The sequence below is a fragment of the Cenococcum geophilum genome, assembly GCF_001692895.1.
Source record: "Cenococcum geophilum 1.58 unplaced genomic scaffold K441scaffold_37, whole genome shotgun sequence".
NCBI lineage: Eukaryota > Fungi > Ascomycota > Dothideomycetes > Gloniales > Gloniaceae > Cenococcum > Cenococcum geophilum.
The window spans coordinates 645,818-655,791 of record NW_027137595.1 but is presented as its reverse complement, the minus strand read 5'-3'; the positions used below and the strand labels follow the sequence as shown (position 1 = coordinate 655,791).

Genomic DNA, 9,974 nt, shown 5'->3' with positions numbered 1-9,974 from the left:
CGTACTGTAAGTAAATTACGCTATGATGATTAGGTAACTATTTGCACTAACCAGGATTGAAAATCGCTTTGGCTGGAGGTACTGACCGGGTTAGCGACCCTATATGAATTTGCGCGCTACAGTAGACATAAGGCTAATAATGACTTTCTACCATCGTAATAAGGCTCTAAGGCTTAGATATAACCCTTATATATATATCATAAGTAGTAAGAGCTTAATGGTGGTGCTATAGTAAAGGGATGTTAGTACGCTATAAAAGAAGGCTCTCCGCGAATTAGGTAAGAAGGCGATAATATAGACGTAATTTATAGGGTAGGGAGGGTCTTAAATGTTATGGAGTAGCTATAGTATATAATATATATATAATTATAGTGAAGCATAACGTGTACGCAGGGTTATAGTCGCTTGAGGTTAAAGTACCCCTCATATTTTCCGGTACGGTGGGTTTTCCGCAACGCAGAGACGGACGTTATATCTCTACTTATATCTCCTTACGCGTTTTTTTACACGTCTTATTGGGTGGCAACGCAGAGACGTAGAAACGTAGAGATATAAAGATATAGAGATGCAAATGTAGGCTAGAGGCGTAGAGGCGTAGAGGCGTAGAGGCGCAAAGGCATATAGAGAATACTAGGAGATAAGCTTTAAGCCACGGATTTTATACCGGCAGAATTAAACTTGGCAGAAGATTCGGACAGTAAAATTACTGCCAAGTGTTACTGCCCGGATCCTGTCCGCAACAACTGCGGTATTTCGCAAAGTAAAACGTTTCAGATTTCTAGGTTCTTTAAGTGCGTCGGTGAGAAGACCGCTTTTGGAGCATTCCCGGTTGGAGGTCGAGGCCTCGAAACAATTTAGCGCCAGATCAAACCTTGTTAATTGCAGAGCTTGGAGGAGTTGGAGCAATTTACAGTAATCTCCTGACGGCGTTATGGATTATTGATGGCTTATCACGGTGGGCCCGCGACAGGTCTCTATCACCAACTCTTTCACTTCGTGGTGCGGCAACATATCCAGTAGCTCTAAAATTGTAAAGTGAAAACCCCTCAAGATGTCTTGAACTTTCTTCCTATGATCCTCTGAATGAACCATGAGCTTAACAGGCAAATTTTTGGCGAATTCCATACCATGGCCATGGTAAGGCTAGGTGGGAGGCTCCGGAAAAAAGGGGGTCTCGTAATGTGGAAAGAAGTAAGAGGGTTGACATGCTTCAGGTGTTATCGTAATGCGCTTCAGCCTTGGAAAGGAGGTTAGACCGAGACGTAGGGCTTCTACATACGTCTTCTTCATTTGCAATGATTTGCTCTTGCTCGTACAATCGGAGATAGCGCTCGAAGCTCTTATACATGTCGTTAAGCTTGAATTTACGACCCATAATTCCATTTACCGCTTCTCGAGTGTGTCTTCGGAGTAGCTTGATTTATCTGCCTTAAGATATCCAGGACTGCAAGGCGATGTTGTTGATATGTTTTGAATCGGGCATCAAAGCTGTATCCCGACGATTGTCATAAGCTTCTAGTCTAGCGTCATCCCACAAAATTCCTTCTACAGTTTTTCTTCGGTCCTCATTGTTCGCAACTATCCGAAAATGGTCAATATTCGCCGATTCGGCGACACAAATACTCGTCGGAAGCAGAGGACTGCGACCGTGCAGATGTGCTATCCTGTAGCCTCACTTTAAGGTACGGGAATGCCTTCAGCAGTGCTATGTAAGTTTTCCGATTTTACATGATGCGATGTAAGGCATTTTGGAAGCTTCATAGTTGCTCAAAGCGTGGCATCTTTGTAGAACTTGAAAATTCCTAGAAATAATCGCGGACGCTAAGAGCCGCCCAAAATCAATTGTAACAAGGTACAGAGCACTTCAACTGATCTTATGGAAACGTTGAAGACGATTGCATATCCCATTAAAAGAAAATAAAAGCTTTGGAAATAAATATGACAAGAATTAGCGTACCTGAAGCCGGTCAGATTATTCACTCAGAGTTAGGCTGAATAAAATTTAAACAACAGGAGTGACTCTACCACTTCTTTCATCAACTTTTAGGGCATTAAGACGACCAGGACTCCGGCAAGTCAACATTCGTTTTGGTTTGCAATCCCATAATATTCGTCAGCTGTTTCTCTGGTCCAGAAGCTTCCACGCCCGGTCGTCAGGCGAAGCGCCCAGCCGCTCACACAAAACCCCTCGGTTCCCTCTAGCCCGTGCACCACCTCCGCAAGCTGCCTGGCAGTTTATAACCTCATCCATGGCCAACGAGCATGCCGCCGAGCAGCTCAAAGAACGCGGCAACACCCACTTCCACAAGGGCGAATATGCTTCCGCCGAGGCATGCTATTCGCAGGCCATTCAGAAAAACAGCAAGAACCCACTGCTTTACACAAATCGCGCCAATGCCCGCTTGAAGCTTGAACGGTGGCAGGATGTCATTGACGATTGCATCCGAAGTGTTGAGCTCATGAAAGAAAATATGAAGGCGTTTTTCTACCTGGGTAAGTCATTGTAGACTTTCAAGCGCTTGCAACAGCCATACCTATCTTTGAGTGTTGCAAGACTGCGGTGCTGAGTATAAAACTTCAAATTGGTTCAACGCGTAATTGGTGAGCCATGGTACTGGAATAACTTCGCCCGAAACCTCCACCGCTTAGCAGCACTACAAATCTACATGCAGAGTGAAACTGTCGAGCCTTTCCGAACGAGACTAATCGTTTGGGCAGCGCAGGCGCAACTCGCTATTAATCACCCTAATGAAGCCCTCTCTTCCGCACTCATGGCGTACGATCTATGCGTTAACTCCACCGCTCAAACTTCCAATGCCGCGACCATATCCGCACTTGTTTTGAAGTGTAAGAAGACAAAATGGGAAGGCCGGGAAAGGGATCGGATACGACGGCGAGGGGAATTACTCGGAGAGCTAGAGGAGAAGTTGGAGGAGTCGAAGAAGAAAGAGCTCTTTGATATCGATGAGATGGTGGCCAATGGGGAAATAGGCACTGTAGAGGCCGAGGAAGAGCGTGAAAGCATGAATGAGACGTATACAGGGAAGGTTACGGATCTGAGGACGGCATTCGCAGTGAGCGACCCGAAACACATGGCCAAGAGAGAGGTTCCAGATTACCTTATTGATCCCATTACATTTGAGATTATGCATGACCGTAAGTCTGTCTCCTCACTTGAACTGAGATCATGGGTTAGTGGGACCAATTTAGAGCATTGGCTTTCTATGGGCGAGACACAGTTATTCTTTATTAATATACTGATTCGTTTTAGCTGTTGTCACGAAGCATGGCCATTCTTATGAGCGAGCGACTTTGATCGAGCATCTAAAACGAAGCCCGACAGATCCTCTCACTCGTGAGCTTCTAAGAATAGAAGATCTCCGACCGAACATAGCGTTGAGAGAGGCCTGCACTGAGTTCCTGGAGCAGAACTCTGGCTGGGCTTATGATTGGTAAAGGGTTGCTTTCGCAAATTGGAAGTATGTTTCCTGCCTTTGTCAATGCTTGATCATCAGTGCATAAATGTATAGCATCTTTCGTGTCATAATGTCTTCGCATTCAAAGGTTCAGGGAAGGTTCGCATTTCTCAACCTGTTTCTTGGGTTTCATTGAAGGTGCTCGGCTAGAAGATTGCCGTTTTGGCTCATTGTTGTTTGCAAAGCATCTTTCGGCGCACAGTTCGTTGGCTTCGTGTACATTCATTTTAGCGGTTTATACCCGGAAGTTATTTTTGGCGTTTTATATTCAAAATGAACCTCTATTCTAGCATAGTTCTCAATCATGTATTTGTGCTAGTGTGACTAAGGTGAGTAGTAAGCAGGTTAATGTTACACGATTTCGTAAGGAAAGCTGTATCCATCATTGATCTTCACCATAAGATGGCCTCAGCGATAAAGCCAAGTGACATGCATCTACAGGCATATCATTTACAAGGGGTACATGTCTGCTCGTGTGCTCTCCTGAAGCTAGTACATACCTTGGGTAACAGGAAATCATGTAGTGCCACCAAGCAAGACCAAAAAGCTACACGAGTTCTCCACCGCAAATAAAATCGACCAACTCCACTGAATGAGAAAATGGCATAACTTCGCCGATCTCCACTTCATCTCCAGCCTTAGGCACCTACGACAGTGAGCTTGGTAGGCGAAGCTAGGTTAACACGCTTTTTCGTTGGGGAGCAGGGTTGGGGAGGACCTGACCGATGCTTACGCTTCGAGGAACTCAGAGCGACTGGCATAGGTGCGCTGAGTTCTTTAGCGATATAACTTTCATCTCTGATACATGTCATTGGAGAGCTCGTCATGAGATGCACCTGGTTTGACTTCGTCTGGGATACCAACTTGAAGCCTGATGAATTTTTCTATGTGGGCCCCTACAAGTCGCATTTTCATTAGACCTTGAGCTTGAATAAATGTGTCTAATGCTTCCGGATAGTTCCTTTGGATCGCAACAGCCAAATAAGGGGCAGCGAAGAGCATTGGAGCGAGCCCGACAGCATCCAATCTAGCGTCATCCTGCATTAATTCGACCTTGTGATGTGGCTCTACAGTCAAGCAGTATCCGTTATAAAGCAGTTGCATACATAGCTGGTTCATTAAGGTAATCGAAGTAGACGGCGCTATTCTGCCGCAATGACATGCTGAAGCCCCGAAAGAAGCTGGGTCGAAGTCATCTTGTGTCTCTGCTCCCATCACTTAGCTGGCATGTATTCAGGTATGGTCTGCCTGTTCTTCAGATCGTTGATAATCTTGACGATACCACTGATATCGTACTGCGTGATTGTCATCTCGTGTATCGGTACATCCCAATGCGCACAAAGCAAACTCAGGATTGGACAACCATCTTCAAGAGTTCGTCGGTTCTTGAAGCACCTCGGTCGGTTGACGAATTCCATATGGTCGCACCTGGCGTCACGCGCGAATGCTTTCGGATTGAGTCCCGTCATGAGAAGCCAGTGGTGCAAAAAGCCAAGATTTGTGGTGGGTGCTTCGCCTACGAAAATGCGAGCAAAAGTCTGGGAAGAAATAACCTTTTCCATGTCCAGCCGGGGAGTAGAAACGTTGCCTTGTTGTCGAAGTGCGTTGTATAGATGAGCCGCGGAGAAGCTGCAAGAAGGCTCACCCGACCTTGTTTATAACCAACCCAAGCCTCTTTCAGAGTGTCCCGGACGGACTCGTAATCTTTGAAGAAGTAGAAGAGGGCAAACACTCTCTCTTCGATCACGGCAATACCGTCTAATCATAGCTCTAGAGTCTTCTTGCTGTTTGCTTGTTCAGCTGAAGGCGCTGCTCCGTTATCGAAAGGCAGAGGTTCCTCTAGATCCAGATACCCGAACAAATTACTCTTCAACCCATCCTTGTTTGTTGTCCCGCGACGCATCCGTGGACGAGGCTGGTGTGTTGTCCCGGCCTGGGCGGGATGCTGAGCTTGGACTTAGTATTTGAAGGATTGTTTTCAGTACTTCAATGATATCCTGTGTCCTTCATTGCTCTGCTTCTGGCGTGGAGTGAGAGGCTGTTCATGCCGGTCCATGAACCAAGTCGCGCATTGCTTTCGGCCGTCGATGACATCCTTGATGATATTGATGACTTCCAAGTACGACTCTTTTGGGCTTACTGGCAACAATAGGTTTAGCCGTTCGAGGAAGACCGTCAACCGGAACCGTCATGGTTGATTCTGTACGGCTCCCTGCTTGGCGGATTTCTTGAACCGCGAGCGTTTATGAACTGCGGGCTTTGAGACTCTGACAACTGCTTTGGGCGAGCCGGGTAAAATACGCTCAGCGGGTTCGGACTCTTGCGCAGTGGCAGATAGCCATGCTACGACTTTGGCAGTGCTTATTTTGTAACTCCTATGTGTTGAAATATCGATCTGAATCCATGGTGGCTTGTGGTACTCGAATGGAAATGCTTGACAGTATGTGACGGCTGAGAAAAAGTCGGAATTCAGAAGGTTGAATTCGTTGTTGTTAGGGTGACGCGTGTTTGGTGAAGGTTCAACAAAGTGAATTGAAATTTTGACTCATCTCCAGTATATCTGGGCAATCCAAAACATTTTAACAATAAGAGATTTGGATAATTGAATACTTCCCAATGATACAAACATTATCTCGTTTATGCCTCTTAGACGCCCTTTGAAGAATGACATTCTACAAGGTCGGTAGAACGCATGGTTATCCCTAAATAAAATTACGCCAAATCTCATCCAAAATTACCCCGTTCCTACCTCCGGCATACGTATCCTTATACAGACATCTTCATTGTAATAGTCTTATGCGGATCATATCCCTTCACAATGAAGTCTTCGCTACGCCATCCATCAATGCTTCCCCCTCGTTCCCTTTGTATGTAGGACAGGGGGGTCTCGTGGTTCTCGCTCAAGCTGGACTTTCAATGCATCGACATGGTATATATACACGTGTGCATCTCCGATAGTATGTGTGAATGTCCCTGGGGTGAGGTTGCACACGTGGGCCAACATGTGCGTGAGTAGAACATAAAAGGCGATGTTGAAGGACACTCCGGTCCCATGTCACAGGACCTCTGATAAAGTAGGCAATGCAGCATGCCCCGTAGCTTACCACTTTGTAGACGATGCTCGTGGAAATGAGACGTAAAATTGAGCGAACATGTGGCATTACGGAAGAGCTGTCTTCTTCAAATCGGCGGGGTTCTATGCACTCAGGATAATGTCGATCGTATGGTTTATTCTTCAGCTTGCCGATGACGTCCGCAATTTGGTCAACGCCTTGCCCCGTGTAGTCTGTGTTTGCATCTTTGTGTTCCGCCCAAAATGGCGCCATTGAAAGCCATTATACAGACCCAAGATCTCCTTCCTCACGGTGAGACAACCCCACGCTGTCCAGAAACTTACGACCACCATTGTTGTCCCATATTTTGATTCCTTGTTCAGAAAGAGGTTTCGAAGACGTGGATTCAGCCACGAACTAGAGCAGTTCTGCGATGACGGCGCGAAAACGCGTTTCGTTGTCAGAAGGGGTAATACCGGTGTGGGGGACTTTGAGGGCTCAGAAGATAGTCGTGGCAGGGAGCGGGGGCGCGAATATGGAGTATGTCCCCGTGCCAGTTCTATCTGGTTGGTGTTCTCCATTCTCGAGGATGTCGCGAATGAAGTTGAGATACTGATATTCCTCGTGTTGATTCATATTTGGAGAATTTGTTAGGTTTCCTGTGCATGGAGGGATTTTGCTCTCCGGTGTGGAGGATACCTGGATGGCGGAGAGTCATGGTGAATTGCGAGTTCTGCGTGCTCGTAGAGAGGAGAACTCTGGTGTGTCGGGGAGACGCGACCGCACTTCTGGTCTCTGTGGACGCCCCGAATTGCAGAAACACTCAACCGATTTTCCGCTCTCTGCTAGTAACTAGTACAATATCGAAGATGCATGGAGAACCTGCTATTGCCCATTTATTTGCTGCTCTCGAAGGACACGCGATTTCCATATCCAAAGATGACGTATTGCCCATCTTCTCAAGCCCAAAGACAAAAGGGGATGCAATTGCCTGGATTGATGAATACCTCGATCCCTTTACTCTTTTAAGCAAAGAGGAGCTAGATCTGTAGGCCTTCCCAACTAGAGGGCATTAAAGGTGGTTTGACTAACCACCATTAAAGGTATTGTAAGATTTCAAAGAGGAGTATTACTCATCGAATTGAGGTTGAAGACTTGGAAAGATGTCCTCACCAGGATAGCGACATTTCTGCCGCCATCGCAGCTCTGCAAAGCTCCACAGCTGCCATTGAGAAGCAGTTTCAAGTTCTTGAAACACAAAGAGAAGCCTTGGTGTCCTTAAAAACCCTCAATAAGCCGAATATTTCCGTCGAGCATATGCGAAATGATCGTCGTCGGCACGAAGTTCAAGAGAAGGGACGGTTAGATATAGCTGTAAGTGTAAGATTCCATTTCATGGTAATCTCGCTGATATGTGCCAGGTGGAGGAAGTGTTGACTTCTGTTACAGAACAGCTGGCAGTTGCTCAAAAAGACACGAAGTCTGAGGTGTCTTCACTTGTTGCATTTACCACTGAACGACTAAGCTCGGATGATCGAATGCTAGCAGCGCTGCCCCAAATTACTGCAAATATTGGGACTAACCCCGAGATTGTTGGCGAAGCAAAATCCTCTGATCAGTGGTGTCGCGCGATCATGTCATTCCGCTCTGCAGAGACCAAAGCCAAAGTGGACTCTACTTATCAATTGAACCTATCAGGCTGTGTTGACTCCGACCTCCCCACTGGTTCCCATGAAGAGCTGCTTGTGGAGAAAAAAGCGCTTCAAGGCGAGCTTGAGACGCTATACGCGGAGATCCCATCTGTTGCTGAGATGGTTATTGAGCACGAGCTTCGCGAGCCACTTCTTCGGACAAAGACACTCTCAGAAGGCCAACGAAAAGAAGCACAGCGATCCTGGCTGATATATGTAACAACCCTATTGATTTCTGGTTTTAAATTGCTTACAAGGTTAGGTGCTCTCAACCCTACAATTTATGACGAATCGCCTCGACGCTATCAGTACACATGTACAGGAACTTGACGGCTTCCGGAAAGCTCTCATGGAGATCGATTCTATTGTCTCATTAGAATTGATAGATTCAAAACCCGAGTCTCAACCGGCGCCAGCGAAGAGAGTCAGCACTTCGCTAAAGTCTCTACATTCTCCTCCACTCAAAGCAAGGCCAGTGGAGAAGGTGCAGCTTCCTGCAGTGGTCCAGGATGTACTACGAAACACCGGTTTGTCGACCAATCAGGAAAGCGCGGAAGGAACGCGAGAGGCATTGGCAGCCGCATCCATGAAGAGAGATGAAAGACTACAGGGTCACCGTTCTGCGGCTGCATCATCGATATGCCATAGCTTCGCAGAGGCCATCGGTAGAGCGGATAATGAGGCCCAGGCTGTTTCTACCGCTTTATTCTCCAACACAGTTTACAAGAACATCAATTTCACAAACAAGCCCTTAGAGCTTCGCATGAGTGGCCTTGAGGCTACAATAAGAAAGATCGGTGACGGTATCATTAACGTAGAGTCTGAGGAGCTACTCACGGATGAAGCTAAAGTGGCTGAATTCATCGGCAAGTGGTCTCATGAGTAGTCACTTTCGTGCCTTCTCGAAATACCGGTAGGTGAGACAGGCCGGGCTTTTCCCCGATCATGCTTTCTTCCATAAGATAGACTTACCTAGTAGCCATGCGTTTAAGACACTCGACGCCTTGAACAGATAGAGGCCCCTATATTTTACTAGAGGTATTTCATCGCAATTATCCAGAGTTTATACACAGGTTAAAACATATTGACGTTTAGGACCTTAGGGGATACAAGGTGTGCGGCGAATGTGGATGTATGGCAATGACTACCTGAGAAATGTTTAGCTCTTCCCTTCCTCGACCTCGTTGGCTAGTATGTCCTTATTAACACGTCATCTCTCAACCTTCAAACCCAAACAACGGAAATCTCATACTTTGAAATTCTTCCGCTCCAAAGAAAATCTTTATCTAAGGATCACAACGCAATCAATGCAGTCTTTTACATCATGCGTCACTTTGAAAGGCTTCTCGTGTCTGCTGTGATATCATATGGTGCATTGTCACAATCCACGAGTATCACCAAATTCAAGTCGATCGAATTTTATGGACAATTTGGAAAATCCGGATGTTTGGGGTGTTGGTGGCCAATTCTCAGTGGCCCTGCGGTGACTGCCTCGGCTTTGAAGCCAAATCAACAGACAACGTCCTCTATTCAGTTAATCCAAATGTGGATATACTTGCAGTCAGCTTTGATTCACATCCGAAGACTGCCAAAGGAAACAGATTAAGCTACGCTCTTCTATGTGAGAAGCTCTTTTAGTTGATATGCAATGATGCCATCGGAAGTTGTGCTAATACTCTCCTAAGGGCCGGCCACGAATCCAATTCAAAACCGACACAAACTCTGCGTTCTTTTTGAGAGATAATTTTTTGGCA

General features: G+C 46.3%; 4 protein-coding genes across 4 annotated transcripts; 2 read left to right on the top strand and 2 right to left on the bottom strand.

Annotated features, from left to right (window-relative positions):
• Positions 1 to 2,216: 2,216 nt before the first annotated feature.
• K441DRAFT_664261 (U-box-domain-containing protein) lies at positions 2,217 to 3,910 on the top strand. The gene is made up of 3 exons (XM_067649330.1): positions 2,217 to 2,493; positions 2,719 to 3,156; positions 3,272 to 3,910. The coding sequence occupies exons 1-3, from the start codon at positions 2,250 to 2,252 to the stop codon at positions 3,454 to 3,456; spliced, it is 867 nt and encodes a 288-aa protein (XP_067501224.1). The 5' UTR covers positions 2,217 to 2,249; the 3' UTR covers positions 3,457 to 3,910.
• A 4-nt stretch (positions 3,911 to 3,914) lies between these two features.
• K441DRAFT_664260 (uncharacterized protein) lies at positions 3,915 to 4,469 on the bottom strand. The gene has a single exon (XM_067649329.1). The coding sequence runs from the start codon at positions 4,286 to 4,288 to the stop codon at positions 4,115 to 4,117; it is 174 nt and encodes a 57-aa protein (XP_067501223.1). The 5' UTR covers positions 4,289 to 4,469; the 3' UTR covers positions 3,915 to 4,114.
• Positions 4,470 to 6,085: 1,616 nt separating this feature from the next.
• On the bottom strand, positions 6,086 to 7,241 carry K441DRAFT_664259 (uncharacterized protein). Its single transcript, XM_067649328.1, has one exon. The coding sequence runs from the start codon at positions 6,800 to 6,802 to the stop codon at positions 6,377 to 6,379; it is 426 nt and encodes a 141-aa protein (XP_067501222.1). The 5' UTR covers positions 6,803 to 7,241; the 3' UTR covers positions 6,086 to 6,376.
• A 157-nt stretch (positions 7,242 to 7,398) lies between these two features.
• On the top strand, positions 7,399 to 9,106 carry K441DRAFT_573382 (uncharacterized protein; the record flags this gene model as incomplete). Its single annotated transcript, XM_067644052.1, has 4 exons — positions 7,399 to 7,577; positions 7,633 to 7,903; positions 7,951 to 8,436; positions 8,483 to 9,106. 4 exons carry the CDS (start codon positions 7,399 to 7,401, stop codon positions 9,104 to 9,106), a joined length of 1,560 nt encoding a protein of 519 aa, XP_067501221.1.
• Positions 9,107 to 9,974: the final 868 nt, after the last annotated feature.

What these genes read in the sequence shown, in the direction of transcription:
- K441DRAFT_664261 (XM_067649330.1), top strand. Translation starts at nt 2,250, where the DNA reads ATGGCCAACGAGCATGCCGCCGAGCAGCTCAAAGAACGCGGCAACACC. An exon ending in GAAGGCGTTTTTCTACCTGG is followed by an intron (nt 2,494 to 2,718) that starts GTAAGTCATTGT and finishes TCGTTTGGGCAG; the next exon opens with CGCAGGCGCAACTCGCTATT. An exon ending in ATTTGAGATTATGCATGACC is followed by an intron (nt 3,157 to 3,271) that starts GTAAGTCTGTCT and finishes GATTCGTTTTAG; the next exon opens with CTGTTGTCACGAAGCATGGC.
- K441DRAFT_664260 (XM_067649329.1), bottom strand. Translation starts at nt 4,288, where the DNA reads ATGACATGTATCAGAGATGAAAGTTATATCGCTAAAGAACTCAGCGCA.
- K441DRAFT_664259 (XM_067649328.1), bottom strand. Translation starts at nt 6,802, where the DNA reads ATGGCGCCATTTTGGGCGGAACACAAAGATGCAAACACAGACTACACG.